At 39.0% G+C, this 18,981-nt stretch overlaps 1 protein-coding gene across 3 annotated transcripts in view; it reads left to right on the top strand.

The window, feature by feature from the left end:
• The window catches only part of LOC128692712 (serine protease inhibitor 88Ea), a 53,020-nt gene extending 37,559 nt beyond the window's left edge, over positions 1 to 15,461 (top strand). For all 3 annotated transcript variants that reach the window (XM_053782023.2, XM_053782024.2, XM_053782022.2), the window contains 5 exons: positions 5,487 to 5,809; positions 8,068 to 8,206; positions 10,157 to 10,400; positions 13,063 to 13,298; positions 13,636 to 15,461. In XM_053782023.2, coding sequence (XP_053637998.1) covers positions 5,490 to 5,809; positions 8,068 to 8,206; positions 10,157 to 10,400; positions 13,063 to 13,298; positions 13,636 to 13,926 — 1,230 coding nt within the window. In that variant the 5' untranslated portion in view covers positions 5,487 to 5,489 and the 3' untranslated portion in view covers positions 13,927 to 15,461. The remainder of the gene's footprint in view (positions 1 to 5,486; positions 5,810 to 8,067; positions 8,207 to 10,156; positions 10,401 to 13,062; positions 13,299 to 13,635) is intronic.
• Positions 15,462 to 18,981: the final 3,520 nt, after the last annotated feature.

Below are 18,981 nucleotides of genomic sequence, written 5' to 3'. Positions count from 1 at the left end.
TTCAGGTGCTTTATAACACAATTTATATTGTTTCTTAGTTGTCTGGTCATTGGTTTACGTGCGTATTAAAACTGTTTCTCCACGAACAGTCTGGTAACCAACCTCTCGACTTTCTCTAGTTTCTCTACTTGTTTGTTCAAGAGAGAGCTCAATGCTGCTGCTGACTTCTCTTATTATAGTCATTTCTTCGCCACACATGCGTTCATCCAGTTTTTTTTTATTTAACATTATCTTTATTTTTTCATGTACAAGGTATAAAGTCCTAGATGACATCAGTGACACTACTATATAGAAAGCCGCTTGTTATGCAGAACATTTCGGGCAAATTAGGTCAGTTTTGTCCCAGGATGCGACCCACACCAGTCCACTAACACCCAGGTACCCATTATTACTGATGGGTGAACATAGACAACCTGTGTAAGGAAACATGCCCAATGTTTCTAACCTCACAGGGAATCGAACCCGGACTCTCATGTGTAAAGGGAGAGCTTTCGCCACCAGTCCACGGACCACGGGTGCCGTGTTCCTCTTGTGTTGCACTGTTACACTGAGGTAACTCCAAGTCTAGTTTATTACACTGCGTTTGTAATATTGGTCTCAGCTACTTTCCAATATTCATTTTTCCTCTGATTTTCGTTTTTCTATAATTTCTGGGTATACTTTGTACCAGCCACCAGCAATGTTATTCATTAGTCACAATAATCTATGGTATAGTTTAGGGCATATAGGAAATACCTGAAAAAAAATAATGAAAGTTTTGTTATCAGATCAAATTTCTTAGTTTAGCCTAAGTAAATTTCTTACACATATTTTTTATGAAAAAATGCACTTGCAGGTGTTCAAATAATGAGAGATATGACGTCATTATGGCTGCATTGCAGTTTTCACTTTTCGTGCTGATGATATAAAAATATTTTATATGAAAAACTTGCAGTTTGATGAGGAATTAATTTTATTCGTAGCATTTCTATAAAAAAATAATGATAGACGGAAAGTTAGCAGGGGCCTCACTCTGATCCCAAATATGTTTTTATAGATGAATCTACCGCCAGCGTGGCCGTGATGAACTCTAGCTCATGTCCCCGCAATGCCGTCATCATGACTCACGAAATCGTAAAAAAAAAATTTTTCTGATTCTTGGAGAGCAAAGAATTTGAGAAAAAATTCTTTATTTTTAAATCGAGAACTGTAAGATTTAACATTTGTTGGTTAAGAGTTGCTAGGTTAAGAGACTCTACTGTGGCACTCACCACCAGTAGTGTACTGTGGCACTCACCACCAGTAGTGTACTGTGGCACTCACCACCAGTAGTGTACTGAGGCACTCACCACCAGTAGTGTATTGTGGCACTCACCACCAGTAGTGTACTGTGGCACTCACATCCAGTAGTGTACTGTGGCACTCACCACCAGTAGTGTACTGTATCACTCACCACCAGTAGTGTACTGTGGCACTCACAACCAGTAGTGTACTGTGGCACTCACCACCAGTAGTGTACTGTGGCACTCACCACCAGTAGTGTACTGTGGCACTCACAACCAGTAGTGTACTGTGGCACTCACCACCAGTAGTATACTGTGGCACTCACCACCAGTAGTGTACTGTGGCACTCACCACCAGGAGTGTACTGTGGCACTCACAACCAGTAGTGTACTGTGGCACTCACCACCAGTAGTGTACTGTGGCACTCACCACCAGTAGTGTACTGTGGCACTCACCACCAGTAGTGTATTGTGGCACTCACCACCAGTAGTGTACTGTGGCACTCACCACCAGTAGTGTACTGTGGCACTCACCACCAGTAGTGTACTGTGGCACTCACCACCAGGAGTGTACTGTGGCACTCACAACCAGTAGTGTACTGTGGCACTCACCACCAGTAGTGTACTGTGGCACTCACCACCAGTAGTGTACTGTGGCACTCACCACCAGTAGTGTATTGTGGCACTCACCACCAGTAGTGTACTGTGGCACTCACCACCAGTAGTGTACTGTGGCACTCACCACCAGTAGTGTACTGTGGCACTCACCACCAGGAGTGTACTGTGGCACTCACAACCAGTAGTGTACTGTGGCACTCACCACCAGTAGTGTACTGTGGCACTCACCACCAGTAGTGTACTGTGGCACTCACCACCAGGAGTGTGCTGTGGCACTCACCACCAGGAGTGTGCTGTGCCTGTCTTCAGATTTGCTTATAACAAAATCCTTACAGCTTACTAAATCCTTACAGCTTACTAAATCCTTGCAGCTTACTAAATCCTTGCAGCTTACTAAATCCTTACAGCTTACTAAATCCTTACAGCTTACTAAATCCTTGCAGCTTACTAAATCCTTACAGCTTACTAAATCCTTACAGCTTACTAAATCCTTGCAGCTTACTAAATCCTTACAGCTTACTAAATCCTTACAGCTTACTAAATCCTTACAGCTTACTAAATCCTTACAGCTTACTAAATCCTTACAGCTTACTAAATCCTTACAGCTTACTAAATCCTTACAGCTTACTAAATCCTTACAGCTTACTAAATCCTTGCAGCTTACTAAATCCTTACAGCTTACTAAATCCTTACAGCTTACTAAATCCTTACAGCAGCTTACTAAATCCTTACAGCTTACTAAATCCTTGCAGCTTACTAAATCCTTACAGCTTACTAAATCCTTACAGCTTACTAAATCCTTACAGCTTACTAAATCCTTACAGCTTACTAAATCCTTACAGCTTACTAAATCCTTGCAGCTTACTAAATCCTTACAGCTTACTAAATCCTTACAGCTTACTAAATCCTTGCAGCTTACTAAATCCTTACAGCTTACTAAATCCTTACAGCTTACTAAATCCTTACAGCTTACTAAATCCTTACAGCTTACTAAATCCTTACAGCTTACTAAATCCTTACAGCTTACTAAATCCTTACAGCTTACTAAATCCTTACAGCTTACTAAATCCTTACAGCTTACTAAATCCTTGCAGCTTACTAAATCCTTACAGCTTACTAAATCCTTACAGCTTACTAAATCCTTGCAGCTTACTAAATCCTTACAGCTTACTAAATCCTTACAGCTTACTAAATCCTTACAGCTTACTAAATCCTTACAGCTTACTAAATCCTTACAGCTTACTAAATCCTTACAGCTTACTAAATCCTTACAGCTTACTAAATCCTTACAGCTTACTAAATCCTTACAGCTTACTAAATCCTTACAGCTTACTAAATCCTTACAGCTTACTAAATCCTTACAGCTTACTAAATCCTTACAGCTTACTAAATCCTTACAGCTTACTAAATCCTTACAGCTTACTAAATCCTTACAGCTTACTAAATCCTTACAGCTTACTAAATCCTTACAGCTTACTAAATCCTTACAGCTTACTAAATCCTTACAGCTTACTAAATCCTTACAGCTTACTAAATCCTTGCAGCTTACTAAATCCTTACAGCTTACTAAATCCTTACAGCTTACTAAATCCTTACAGCTTACTAAATCCTTACAGCTTACTAAATCCTTACAGCTTACTAAATCCTTACAGCTTACTAAATCCTTACAGCTTACTAAATCCTTACAGCTTACTAAATCCTTACAGCTTACTAAATCCTTACAGCTTACTAAATCCTTGCAGCTTACTAAATCCTTACAGCTTACTAAATCCTTACAGCTTACTAAATCCTTACAGCTTACTAAATCCTTACAGCTTACTAAATCCTTACAGCTTACTAAATCCTTACAGCTTACTAAATCCTTACAGCTTACTAAATCCTTGCAGCTTACTAAATCCTTGCAGCTTACTAAATCCTTACAGCTTACTAAATCCTTACAGCTTACTAAATCCTTGCAGCTTACTAAATCCTTACAGCTTACTAAATCCTTACAGCTTACTAAATCCTTGCAGCTTACTAAATCCTTACAGCTTACTAAATCCTTACAGCTTACTAAATCCTTACAGCTTACTAAATATGAACTTGAAGTACTAAGATTAGGTCTCAGTTTTTCTCATAATCCAGTGAATAACTGTCTTGAACTCCATCAAACGTTTTTATATCTTTCGAGAGTAGAATATCCATTTCTCTTTTTTTTTTTTTTTTTTTTTTTTTTTTTTTTTTTTTTTTTTTTTTTATTGACCTTGCATGAGTTACCACTTCATGATAGTATTTATCAAATACTTTTGTAAAATCCATGCAACATTATTGGTGTTTTTTTAAATGCCTCATCGATTGTTTTTATAGTTATATAGTAGTTATGAGTGGCAAGATATCATGTTCCAAAAATCATGGGTGGGATTTTGTAGCTCCTGCTTCTCTATTAATTAAATCAGTGTTGTGGCGTCTCACAGATTGGTCAGTATTTTGTGTCATCGCTCTACTGCCGCCTTTGTCAAGTGGGGGGCTCTCTGTGTATGTATTGTTCAGGACTTTTTGAAATTTATCTCGAGTCTAAACTTCTTCCCCAAAGAACTCTGTATTCGTCTTCTAGTGGTATTTTACATCCCTTAATTAATACAGCAATTTAAAGTTATGCCCTGGTGCTGTAAATGTGGGCATGATGTAAATTTTATTTTCTAAGTTTGTAGGATTTTAGCAACTATTGGACATATGATCTTCAAGGTTTCTAATTTTAATGTAATAAATAAGAATGGTTCGTGGCTCAAGTGGTAGTGGCTTTTGTTCTCAACTGAATTATTGGAGACTGATCCTGGGACGAGTGGACACGCTGGGAATGTTTCCTTATGCCTGATGCCCGTGTTCTAATATTAGTAAGTAGATATCTGAGTGTTAGCCAACCGTTGTGGGTCGCATCCTGGGGAAGAGGACCGAAGGTGCCTAAATGGACAAAAGCCAGTCTGGTTTACTTGGGTTGCCCTGGCTTGCTGACCCTCTAGTTTAATAATCGGAATAAACTATTATCTTCTTCAAATCTCATGATGTTTAGTGTACTGCTGAATTATGATTTATTCAGTTTTTTTTTTTTTAAGGATTTTTCTCTTATCCTTGTCAGATGTATAGAAACCTTGTTGGAGCAGCTGGCCTCTAATGGAAAAATTTGTTAGATTTTGCAATTGTGATTTTTTTTGTTTTCCCAGTCTTCTCAATGAATTAGTGTTCTATTTTTTCTGTCTGGTATGAGTACTTTAGTTTCTGCTCTATAACAGTTATATCTTTATGTGTATTTTCTTTCCTGTTAGTGTCACTTGCGAGTTTTGAGCAGTTCAACAGTTTTTTTCTTTAGCCGTCTTTATATTATATTCTCAGGATGCTTTTTCAGGGAATATTTGATATTTCCTTGTTTATTTTGTCTTAGTTAATTATCTAATTGTTTAAAGCTAAATTTACTAAACAAAGTGTTAAAAAAAGAATTTGTGCGATGTTGTTTAATATCTTAATCTTTTGCAGGAAAAACTGTTTATCTGTAGCAAATTTAGACATCAATAAAGCAAATACAAGTATTGGTGTCGCCTCGTGCACTAACAGTTGTATGTTTTATTTCAGAGGATGAAGAGTGTGATTTTTGTGGTGGTGTTGGCCGTGGTGGCTGAGGTGCATCCCCAGTGTCTCTCCGAGAACGACAACCTCGACATTCCTGCCAGTAACGACCTCTCATCCATCACTGACTTCGGGCTTGAACTGTTCAAGGGACTTTTTCCCTACAACGCCACCAGCAAGAACTTCTTCTTTTCCCCTTACAGCGTGTGGAATGCTCTGACTCTCGCCTACTTCGGTTCGGGAGGTAACACTCAGAGTCAGCTGGAGGAAGTACTTCGGGTGACCGACAAAGTCTCCACTCTCAAGAACTGGAGAGCGTTGGAGTTTCTGTACGTAACCTAATATTCGTATCATTCCCTGCCTCTTCTAGTGTCCTAAATTTTCTTGGCTGGTTGAATTGCATATCCTCCAGCGTAGCAAAATTTAATGTACTTGAGTGGAAGACGGCAGTTTTATTTAAGATTTAGTTACAAAATATCTCACTTTATTTTTATACTACACTGGCCATTTCCCACTAAGTTAAGGTGACAAAAAACAAAGGTTCACCATCATTCGCTCAACAGCCTTTTTGTCAGAGGTACACAGACATTACAGTTCAGATGGCTCTCCGAACTGCCACATTCACTCCCTTTCTCCAGGTGTAGGCACTGTACTTCCTCCAGGTGTAGGCACTGTACTTCCTCCAGGTGTAGGCACTGTACTTCCTCCAGGTGTAGGCACTGTACTTCCTCCAGGATTCATCACTGGCTAACCATTTTTTTCTAAATTTCTTCATAAATGTTAGTTTGCTCAACTACAATAGCACATATAATTTTTAAAAGCATTTATTTCCAATCTCTTTGATCAAGAATAGTCACGCACACCTGCTGGATTCTCAAGCTCCCTACCACTTAAAACCCTTCATGCAACCCTACCTGAGATGACCCCCTCATTATTTCCTTCCACCCCCGGATTTGTACACCCTCTATATCTCTCTAAATGTCCAAACCTCCTTAAAAAACTATCCTCCGCCATCTGATTTACACCTTTTGTAACTCCATACCATCTTATAATTTCTACGCAACGAATTCTTTGCATAAATAACATCTCATTTGCTTCCATCTGTCTCCTTGCTGTGATGTTTAAAACCCATACCACAACCATACAAAAGGGTTGGTACCACTATACTCTGGTTCATTTCCATTTTTGCAACCACAGAAAAATTTCTTCAACCGTTTACTGTCTTCTGTTCTGTGATTCAGCTCATCGTTCGTAAATTCATCTGTTGATACGCCCTCACTCAAATACTAGCTAAATATATTAATTTCTTCCATACTCTTATCAGTCTGGTATCCAACTTTTTATTATCCACATCATCTTGTTTTCTAAGTTCACTTAAATTTTCTATTACACACCCTTTTAAACTCCTAGTCCAGACCGTTCAACTTTAGAATATAAAAAAAAAATACTGTGTGATCTTCAAAGAGCAACTTTGACAACTTCCACTTCGTATCAGATTCAACATCATTTAATCCCAAAACTCTCCCCAATACTCTAGCATTCACATCTTTCATAACCCCATTTATAAGTATATATTTAGCAACCAATATGCCTTTTCTAATTATATAAAAGTGAGAAACAGTTCCTCACTTTTATCTAAGTATTGTTCACTCATATACTTCAATGTAAACACTTGATCTACACATTCTCTAAAGTTTCTAGGTCCTCCTTTCTGTTTTAACTCTAACTCTTGTAAGAGCTAGGTGTATTTTGGATGCTGTGTTATCCGAGAAAGGTCTCCCCCATAAGCCCATCGCCCATTCTTCAGTTATTTCACTGAATCCAACAATTCTGAGTGTTTACGTTAATAAATTGGCATTGTTTACGCACACGGCATAATTCTGAAAGGCATCATTCTATTCATTTGGCGATTCAGCGATTCAAGACAAAAACTGTAATTGAAAAGTTGAAAATATAACTTACAAATTAGCAGCAATACACTACAATAACAGTGGGAACATTGTTTGTTACGTAGGATGCGCCAGTGTTGAAAGTTTGAAGCCAGTTAAAACAGGCTCGAGGAAGCTTCGTTAATGCCCCTATTGCTAGGATTCCGTTATTCCGGTACTATGGCTGGGCTAAGTAAGTGCTGTCTTATGGCTGGGGAGTAGCCATCGGACTACTGACAGCGATCCACTAATAATGTCTTTATTATGGTGTATAACGATGGTGAAGCTTTACTCTAAGTATCATAATAATTGGTTAGTGTTTGTCCACCCTGTCTGGGTCAGGGTCTTTGCCTCGATGAAGCTCTAATTTTGAATTTCCATCTTCGACCTGATGAAGATGGTCGACAGCAATGATGATTCAGTGATTCATTTAACAAATGTTAAATTCTTTATGCTACGATCTTAGTTGTGACTGTGTTAGATACCACATACATTACAACATGAATAGCTGAAATGCCATCACTTAATAGTCCAGTTAGTGGCCTTCCTGCAGTTTATCCAAGTTAGGTTATGATAAACCAAAGTTACTATTTGTGGCATACCTGGAGCAGTGTTTCATTTTCTCTTTGCTCGGTCTCATTATTATTATTATTCCGTAGGTACCGCATGCGTCAGGCCAACAACAGCGACTACACCTTCAACCTCGCCAATCGTGCATTCTTTGATAAAACAGTATCGCTGCGGCCCTGTGTTGATGCTATCCTCCACAACGAGCTCCAGATTCTTGATTTTTCTGAGGTAATTTACAGTCTTGTATTTTCTCTTCTACCCTCATTGTATACTGTAAACAAATTATCTGACATCTGTTTAATTTTTACTAATTTGTTTTCGTGCGTCGCTTAAGTGCATGAAAAAGTATAAATGAGAAATATGTTATGTGTTCTTAGTAATATATGGCAACATTACTAGTGTTGAATAATTGTTTAGTTTGCCTGTTTGCAGAGAAAAGAAGCTTTTAAAATTGCAAATTTTGCAATTAAACTTGTTGGGGATCATAATATTTTCTTTCAGCTGGATTGTATCATATTATATGAAAACAGTTTACAGTCACTGGAAGAAAGCAATTAAATTTTGTTATTGGAAAATTGCTTTGTATATTTATACAGTAAATAAAACGCTCATGGTAATTGTTGGGTTGTTAAAACTCTGTATAACATTAAAGTATTTGTTATGAATGTTGACTCACATGAGCACCAAAGCTATACAGTAATAAAATGTAAACTGTTGTAGCAAACATTGCACTTGCTGTGTAGTTTCACCAACTAAAGACGGTAGTTATGTGAAGATTTATTGTAGTATTTAATCAGTGTCGCCATCCTGAGGCTTGGAGAAAGCTTGGCTTAGGTTAAGCAAGGTTTGTCAGGGAACAGAACAAGTGTTTCCTGACGCGGGTCTTAGTCATCTTTCCGAGACCTTCCGCTGGCTTACCGGTCCACCTCTTTAAAAATTAAGGTTACAATTATAACCACCAATGCTAAAAGCTCGGCGTTCATCCCCACATCTGTTATCTGATGTGATAACTTGTGCAGTTTTGAATTACCGTAATTACAAAGTCACACTGTGATGTCCCGATAGTGAAGAATATAATAGCCTCAGCAGTGTTCCAGTGTGTGCTGGGAAGGACAGAGTTCACCTCCTGGCAGTTAGAGCTCCTTATGTGTGGGATTTCCTACTGAGTGTCCCTAATTCTTCCCTTGGCAGACGCATCCGGATTGGTATTGTCTTTCGCCTTGCCGCCCGTATCCTCGCGGAATATAGATGTATATGGTACCATGGTCTTGTTTGCCGTAGGTTCGAGGGAAAGATTGCAAGGCATGAGGAGGTTAATATAATCAAGATAAGCCTTCCAACAGCCGGATGCCTAGCAATAAAGGAGCCACCCAAATTATGCAGATATGATGGCAACCAAAAGGCTGCAAGCCTAGAGGGATGGCAGGCAGGTGGTGTAGGACTACACATGTGTGTCCACACTGAGATAGCTATCTCCAGTACTCCAGGAAGGAAGGAAGGAAGGAGGGGCAGCTGCCAGTTTCAGGGAGTCCCAGAAGTCTTGAAAATATGGAGAACTTGCCCATCATTATATGTTTGTTCCCATAGGCTGAAAGACCCTTGGCCCATGGGGAAATAGTGCATCTAAGTTCCTTAAGAAGCTAGGCAAAAGATTCACAGGACAACTAGGAATCCCAGGGCAGCTACTTTTCTATTCCAACGGCTCAGTGGTATAGTTCAGAGGGGTAATGTCTGTTGTATTCTGGCTACACGCCCGGCTCTGAGGAGCTGGATGAGAGTCTTATGTAATTTTGACAAACACGTAGTAATATCTACCTGTAATGTATCTCTTAAAGCTCATGTATTGTATACTCCATCGCTGTACCATCTGTGTTTATCATGTCATAAAATGTAAATATAACTCCTAGTCTGAATATTTCTTAGGTAAATACTGATAATGATTTTTTGGGGGGGATTGGCACCTAAACAATTTTCCGATCACCATGGTGATCATTGTATTAGAATATACTATGTAAAATAACTGAAGCAGTTATTTGAAGTTATCTAATGTTATTAACCATCTGTCATTTAATACATATTAAAAGAAAACTCTCATTCACGTAGTTGAGAAATCTTATTCTATGTAAACCTTTTCTTGAATTATATAATTTCTAAACTCCCTGGAATGCTTCTCCACAGCCAACAGAAGCAGCGGACACCATCAACACCTTCGTTAGCGAGACAACGAAAGGTCGTATCACATCTCTAGTGGAACCTTCTCACGTGTCACAAGCTAAGATGGTTCTGGCCAACGCTGCCTTCTTCAAGGGTACCTGGCAATACCAGTTCAAGCCTTCACAAACTCGCAAGAACCTCTTCTACGCCACCCCAGAAGATTACTACTTTGTTGACATGATGACACAGAAGGGCAACTTCCGACACGGTCAGCTTCCACACTGTCTTGTTTATCAATGAGTTAAGATTAAAATTGAATTGTGTTTAAAAGGAACAAAAAGGCACAATACCGTGACTGGAACAATATACAAATAACTCGCACATGCGAGGAAGAAGCTTACGACGTTATGTAAACTTATGACGTTACGTAAGCTTAACGGCGTTAAGTCGTCGTAAGCTTCTCTCTCTCCTATGTGCGAGTTATTTGTGAATTGTGTTTGTTAAAAGTTTGCATTAAAGGTGATTTGTAGTTGTGTATGAGTTAAGTCTAAATAAGATGTCAAGATTGACTACGTTGGACGAAGATTGTGTTATTTCAGTACTATTTTTTTTTTTTAGAGTTTGTGTTTATGTTCTTGCCTCTCCCCACCTCTCGACTACGTTTGGTCACTTAGTATTCTTGGCCTTATCGGCCTTATCACATTTATTTGTAAGACTTTGCGTGGACTACTTCCACACCAGAGTGTTCCACTGCCTAACTGCTCTGACTGGAGAAGTACTTTCTAATAGGGATGGGTTGATACTAAATCTTTGTTGATGCTGATACTCAATTTTAGTTCAAGACCGATACCGTTAAAATCAGCCGATACCCACTGATACCGATACCTTAAAAATTAGTTGATGTCCACCGATACCGGTGGTGATACCGATACTTTGGCACAGCCCATCTTTCTGACACCTGCCACTCGTTTTTGTCATTATTTTTTTTATCTATGTCCCTTATTTCTAGCCCTCTCTCTTTTCATACTATGTCTGTTTGTCATATCTTCCACTCCGCTTCCTTGGATGGAACCTAATTACCTTCCATTTCCCAGGCGCTGTGTGACACCTGACGGTTTAGATTTTCCATTAAATAATAATGATAATGATAATAATAATTAATAATAATGTCTGCCGTATCGTTTCCCTAAATACACTGTATATATGATGATGTGCTTGAGGTTATGTGTGTCTCTAGGTCCTTTTTCTTTTCTCAGATTTGTATGTTCTTTTTTCTTCTCCCATTTTTTATGACCGTTCACTTGCTGGTGTTGAAGTCCAATAAACACCTATATGAAGATCCTTCCTGCAGTCTGTATGGGTCCTCTTGTAATATTTCCCTCTCTTCTCTTGTACTCATTCTCTTCATTAGTTTGCGTCATCCGATAGGATAGATATACGCAGGACGCTTATCTAAGAGAGAACATTGGTCCCAGTACGTAACCTTGTGGAACACCTCTAGCCATGTTGATCATCCCCACACTGCTTCCTGAGTGCTCTTCCGGATTGTGGAAGTCTCATGTAAGGGAAAATAGTGTCTAATTCCCTCAGTACATTCTTCAAATATGTATGACATTACTACTGGCCTATGGTTCATTGCTGTCCATCTCTTCTTATTTCTTGAATATTTAAGCTGTTTTTGAAGTGTGCCTTGACTTTATCAGCTTATGGAACGTTTTTACCAATGGTTCACAAAATGTAGCTGATTCTTTAGTTCATTCCCTGTTGTGGTAATGTCCAGTTTTCGTTGTTCTATCCATTCTCTCCTGCTAAATGTTATCGACCCTGTCCTTCAGTGAATACCTCCTTGAAATGTTTGTCCAATTCTCGGCAGACCTTGCTCTCTCTCTCGTAATGTGTATTTCTTCCTCCTTCTCTTCCTTAGGTACTATTATGTGATCACATATTGTCAACTACTGTCTAATGTTTTGGCTCTGTCTTCGCTTTTGCCGCTAGATTAGTCTCATATGTCCTCTCTTCTCACTTTTGTGTATTTGTGTCTTTTTTTTTTTTGCTCTCTTCTCTGTTACTAAATTCATAACTAAGTAAAAACAATATTGCTCTGAATTAAATAAATTTTGTAAGTTGTTCATTACCACCGTAACTTGCTTAGAAAATATAAATGATGAGGGCCCAGTTCCTGAACTCGTTATGTATTTCTATACTCAATAAATACTGTCCACAGAGGTGTTATGCTGTATATAACAAAGATGTCTACTACTTCTAATACATACATATACATATATTAACATCTCTATTGATGTCCGTCTTTTATTTTCGGTATCTATTCCAGGCTTCGCTACATTTTATCTTCGCTTCTCTACTATGATTGAACAGTTGACTTTTCTTATATTTTTCTTTTTTTCTTTTGCATCTTGATTCTTTCCTGCTATTTACTTTATCATATTATCTGTTTTCTTTCCTTCCAGTTCCTTTCCCCACTGGACCTGATTCAGGAATGTTCTCATCCTGTTACCCCTTCTTCAGTAATCTGGTATGACTTTCTTCTCGTTCCATGCTCCTTTCCAGGTTCGTTTTCACCAGGTAGTAAAAGCATAAGGCTGCAAGATCACTAACTCGCAGTAGCTACTTACATTCTTTCTCTCGCATATCTGAGACCTCGTCTTGCTGGCTATACTCCGTTTTCTGAAGGCCTCAGTCAGATGACTACAAGCTCCAGCGGCGGGTCATCATCTAAGACCCGTGTCAGGAAACACTTGTACTGTTTCCTGACGAATCTTAGTCATGTCTTTAACTTGCTGGTAAACGTATTTCTTCATCACTATCTTTTATGTGTGTGTTTGTGCGTGTGTGAGTGTGCCTGTGCCCTTTCCTGACAGGTGGTTCAGGGCAGAAAACACGCAAAACTGATATATTTCCTCACACTACAGGAGTGTCAGAGGAACTCGGTGCACACATCCTTGAGCTGCCTTACACAGGCGAGGCTGTGTCTATGTACATCCTCCTGCCACCATTCATCAGTGGAGAGAATGGTTTCAATGCCATGGTGGAGCGTCTCAATGCCTCCCTCTTGACTGAGGCTTTCAATAACATGTGGCGCATGCAGGTCGAAGTGATCCTCCCGAAGTTCAAGCTGGAGCAGCTGGTTGAAGACGAACTTATGCTGGTGAGTGACCAATAGTACTCCTGTTTTTTCTTGTAGCTGTACACAATGTTACCACTTCTTAGTTCTGACCTCTCACTCAGTATGTTCAGTTGTACTTCCTATACTTGCTTGTACTATCTTAAAGAAGTTGATCTGTTTTCATTATTTTGAACTGTATTAGGTTCTTGATTTTCATGTGTTGTAAACATTGCTAATGATCATGGAAGTAAGTTAATTTTCTTTAATTATAAGGATTTTGGTTAAAGCTGTTTGTTCCAATAGATTACGTCAAAACAAAGACATTGTTATACAACTAATTACCCTGTATAAAGATAACTCATATTGGTCCTATTCACAGACATTAGCTGGCATGGGAATCACTGACCTGTTTGACCAGAGTCAAGCCAACTTGACAGCCTTTGCCCCCAATGGCAGTTTGAGCATAGGCAAAAGCATCCACAAGGCCTTTGTAGAGGTATCAGAGGAAGGGACAGAGGCAGCAGCAGCTACTGCTCTCATCTCTTGGAGAATTGCTCGACCAGTGGGACCTGAGAAGTTTGAATGTAATCATCCGTTCCTCTTCATAATTTATGACAATCTTACCAAAAATGTTCTTTTCCTGGGTGCCTACAAGAACCCTAAGGCTTGAAGGGCCTAACTTGCACAATTAACTGCAGGCAAGAAAGGTACCTATGCTGGTTACACTGGAGTAACCAGAACATGTTCATAAAACTGAGTAATACACCACACCTGAAAGTGAATTAAACCAGGTGAAATATATTACTTCTTGTGTTGATATTACTGAACCCATGCACATTAAAATTTAAGAGTTGACGTCGATCTTAATAGTATTTATGATGACCTTGATGTAGTTAGTTCTGTTAGGTTTTTACAAGTATGTTGTTTAAGATATTTTGTAATTCATTATGTAACGAAGCCAGGAAGCGTTTCTCTGTGATACTTGTCTAATAGCTTCTTTAGATGCAGAAATATTGCAGAACATTCAATGACCTTTACTCTGTGGCTGGTCACAAGTGAAAGAGACGCAGTGTTGTTGTTTTATAGTTCGTTATTTATACCAGAGATCTGGATAACTGTATCCCTTCAGGAAGTATACCAGAGATCTGGATAACTGTATCCCTTCAGGAAGTATACCAGAGATCTGGATAACTGTATCCCTTCAGGAAGTATACCAGAGATCTGGATAACTGTATCCCTTCAGGAAGTATACCAGAGATCTGGATAACTGTATCCTTTCAGGAAGTATACCAGAGATCTGGATAACTGTATCCTTTCAGGAAGTATACCAGAGATCTGGATAACTGTATCCCTTCAGGAAGTATACCAGAGATCTGGATAACTGTATCACTTCAGGAAGTAGTATACCAGAGACCTGGATAACTGTATCCCTTCAGCAAGTGTAGCATCGCTAACCGGTATTAAGCCACAGTCATTTATTTTCAACTTTATTTATGATCGTCCCTCTGACTAGACCAACATATATGGATACTATTCCTTGGAACAATTTTAATAATCAGTGGGTTAAGCCACTGGATCCTCATATAGAAATTATTTGCCCAAGGATATTGTCACCAGAAATCAAGAATGATTATATCATTATATCCTAGAGCCTATCAGTTGTGACGTTTTGTATTGAGAAGTATTCTGAAGTATTGAGAAGTATTCTGAAGTATTGAGAAGTATTCTGAAGTATTGAGAAGTATTCTGAAGTATTGAGAAGTATTCTGAAGTATTGAGAAGTATTCTGAAGTATTGAGAAGTATTCTGAAGTATTGAGAAGTATTCTGAAGTATTGAGAAGTATTCTGAAGTATTGAGAAGTATTCTGAAGTATTGAGAAGTATTCTGAAGTATTGAGAAGTATTCTGAAGTATTGAGAAGTATTCTGAAGTATAACAAGAGCTTTCTGTTGTTGAAGTCAACAAGGTGATTCAGGAACTATAACAACCTTGCATTAATGTAAATATCCCAGCAACTAATTTGCAACAAAACATAATTTATTTCGTTTACTTAAGGAGCTGAAATCGTTAGCAATTTATAGATACTTCATTCAGACAGCTAAGATAAATCAGCAAATAAAAACACATTTTGTATATTGTATATATTTTTAATCCTTTAGGGTTTTTTTATTTAATAAGTTGCACATAATAAATGTACAAATATATTTATACTTTTTATGATACCTAAAGTTTTAATTAAATATATGTCAACATTTTGGTAAATATTACTAAATTTCAAAAGTGCTTAATTTTTGCTATTAATAATAAAAGCACTGACCTTTTAAAGAATAAAAGGCACAATACCGTGACTGGAACGATACACAAAAAACCTGGACATGGAAGAGAAGAGCTTATGACGTCGTTTCCGTCCGACTTGGACCGAAACGTCGTCGTAAGCTCCTTTCTCCTGCGTGCGGGTTATTTGTGCACTGCCCTTTTATTTTGATATTTAAAATTATTGCAGTACTTGTTTAATGGCAGAGAAGCTTTAAAAATACTATTGTGGGAGCTGACTTAGTGCTACAACACCATCACTGACGAATGAGTACTCAGCCTATCACAGCTGAAACGACTTGAATCCTGGGTAAATCGAGACGTGCGGGCATGTCTCCTGACACCTGTGCCTTTCTCTGAGAAGTAAATAGTTACCTACGAATTAGACGACTGTTGTGGGTCGCATAGTAAAGAGAACCTAAGAACCCCAATGAAAATAAGCCACACCGGCTTTCTTCAGGCTATACTGGATTATTAACCATGGGTGCTTGTGGCTTGGTTGGTAACGTTCTCAGCTTACTCACTGAGGATCGATCCAGTTACGGGTGAAACTTTGGGCATGTTTCCTTACACCCGCTGCCCCCTGTTTACCTAGGAGTAAGTAGGTACCTGGGTGTTATCATCTTATACCTTCTGCCCCATGTTTACCTAACAGTAAGTAGGTACCTGGGTGTTATCACCTTACACCTACTGCCCCCTGTTTACCTAGCAGTAAGTCCCTGGGTGTTATCACCTTACACCTACCCCCTGTTCACCTAGCAATAAGTAGGTACTTGGCCATTAGTCGACTGTTGTGGGTAGCATCCTGGGAAACAAGATCAACCTAAGTTGCCAGAAATCCTCTACATAACCAGGGACTTTGTATAGTATGCCAGTACGGCTTATGTTTCACTGCAAACACTTGCTCTACACACCCCCTACCCTTCCTAGAGCTTCCTTGTTCATCTGCACTCCTGCTCTCCGCCTACTTTTAATTCTATCGGTAATATCTCTACCATACACCTTACCAGGTATACTCAACAGGCTTATTCCCGTATAATTCTTGCACTTTCTTTTGTCCGTTTTCCTTTTATACAAAGGAACTATGCATGCTCTCTGCCATTCTCTAGGTGCCTTTCCCAATTTCATACATTTACTACGTCCTCACATGCTTGTAACATTTCTGTCTCGATTCCACCAATCCCAGTTACTTTACCCCCTTTCATTCTACCCACTGCCTCACGCACCTCCCCTTTAATCACATCTGGCTTTTCCTCACTCTTAAAAGATGTTATACCTCCTTAGCCAGTCCAGGAAATCACAGCTTCCCTCTTTTCATCAACATTTAACAATTCCTCAAAATATCCCTCCATCTTCAACCTACCACCAACTCCCCCATAGAGACTGTATTCCTTTATTTTTCAACTGTTGTAAATCAAAATATATATGGAACTATCGTTATGCAAGTGTTATGTGTAATAAAATTTGAGACGAACTCGAATATTTTTAAATGAAACTATTTATTAAATATTTAAGAGTTTAAAGAGTCTAGTAACAGTCATAGAAAACGAGTAACAAAAATTTCCTCAGAACATTTATTTCTAACTGTATTTTTTATCTAAATTTAAAAAAAATAAATATTACGTTTCAAATAAATAATATTACCATATATTCAGAATCTTGTTTAAAATTCTAGCTGGGACGAACTAAAAAATGTGAATGAATTACTGATTGTTATATATTTCATATACAGACTGCTACGTCAACTTATAAAAATGACTACCTCTTAAAATGACTACCAGTCTATCAGTATCCTGTCGGCCAACATAATAGACTTCATTACCAGCGCTGGAGAGCTCATGTTTACCTTTGTGAATACTCGACATCTCAACATGATCGCTGTTGTTGAGACATTTTTGGAAGATAGGACTCCGGACAGTTTTGCTAGAATTGTTGGCTACACCTCATGTATGGCAAGAGACAGGCAAGGACAAGGAGGAGGTGTTGTTGTGTGCTTCTCTCAAAAGTATACATGCCCAGCACATTAATGTTGCCACCCCTACTCACCAAGAAATGTTTAGTCAAGCCATGCATCAACACTAGTACCTCTGTACTAACATGTGCAATGTACAGACCTCAGTGGCAGCATGCAGACCCCATCAACTTCCTGATGGAAAATATGGACTCCCTTCTGCTTCAACACAACTGTCAACATATTATAATTGTCGGCGACCTCAACTAACATCTTCTACAGAGGGATTTTGATGGTCTTCATGCAGTGTATGACATGAGAAACTTTGTTGATTTCCCTACTCACATTTCTGGCTCATCTCTCGACCCAGTAGTGAGTGATCTGTCGGAAGGTATAGTCACTTGCCATCCCTTTGGCTATTTGAATCAGCTGACCACAAGACTGTCTTTGCGACTCTGATTCCAACAGAACGAAGAGAAAAATTTACAAGTACGACCTTATAGTGAAGAAGAGGAAACTGGTCAGTCCTTTGCTCTGAGCTTGCCACCTCCGATTGGAATATTTTTCTCCAAGGTAATGTCGACAGCCAAGTGAATGCCTTCACTAAATACATCCTTAATCTTCGACAAGAACATATCCCTCACAGGTAATATGTGACGAAGCCTATAGATCAACCTTGGTTCGGCTTCGTTGCTACTGCTAAGTACAAGGCTTGGAGAAAGTATAAGAGACATTCCACTACCTTTAACAAGAGCTGCACAGGCAAGTCTGTAGGCAAATGGGAGAAGTCCAAAAATGGGCCATTTCTAAATGAGAGACTAACACAAAAAGAAATCTGGTATCAGGTAGAGTGGGTTCCAAAACCTGGTGATCCTTGGTCAAGGACCGACAAGGTTATTCCACCCCTTAATCGACAGGATGGGACCATCTCTACTAGCAATCAGGAGAAAGCTGACCTCCTTGCCAAACACTTTGCTGCCAAGATGCAAGTTCCTGATCCGGCAAGGGAACTTTCTTGGCTAGCTGCAAGAACTGTCAAAGTTGTCAGTGGTGACAAAAAAGGCAGGATGAAGTATATCTTCTCCTTAAATCGCTGGACCAAGAAAAGACTGTGGGCCCAGATAAGCTGAGCCCAAGATTGCTGAGTAGATGTGCAAACCAGCTACTAGCAGCTCTAACTCGCATTTATCAGCATTGCCTAGCAGTGTAAATGGCCTTCTTTGTGGAAAGAGGGAAATGCAATCCTTGTTCACAAAAAGAAGAGAACAAAAATCAGCAACTACAGACCAGTGTCACTCCTGTCAATCATTGGCAAGATTCTTGAGACAAAAATCTCACGGCAGATGACGAAATTTTTCGGTCACCACTCACCAATCTCACGGCAGATGACGGATTTTTTCGATCACCACAACAGATCAGCGGCAGCGTAACCTGCTGTTGATCTGTTGTTAAACCTTTCC

This window comes from Cherax quadricarinatus, chromosome 30 (genome assembly GCF_038502225.1).
Source record: "Cherax quadricarinatus isolate ZL_2023a chromosome 30, ASM3850222v1, whole genome shotgun sequence".
Taxonomy (NCBI): Eukaryota; Metazoa; Arthropoda; class Malacostraca; order Decapoda; family Parastacidae; genus Cherax; species Cherax quadricarinatus.
This window is presented reverse-complemented; position numbering and strand designations above follow the sequence as displayed.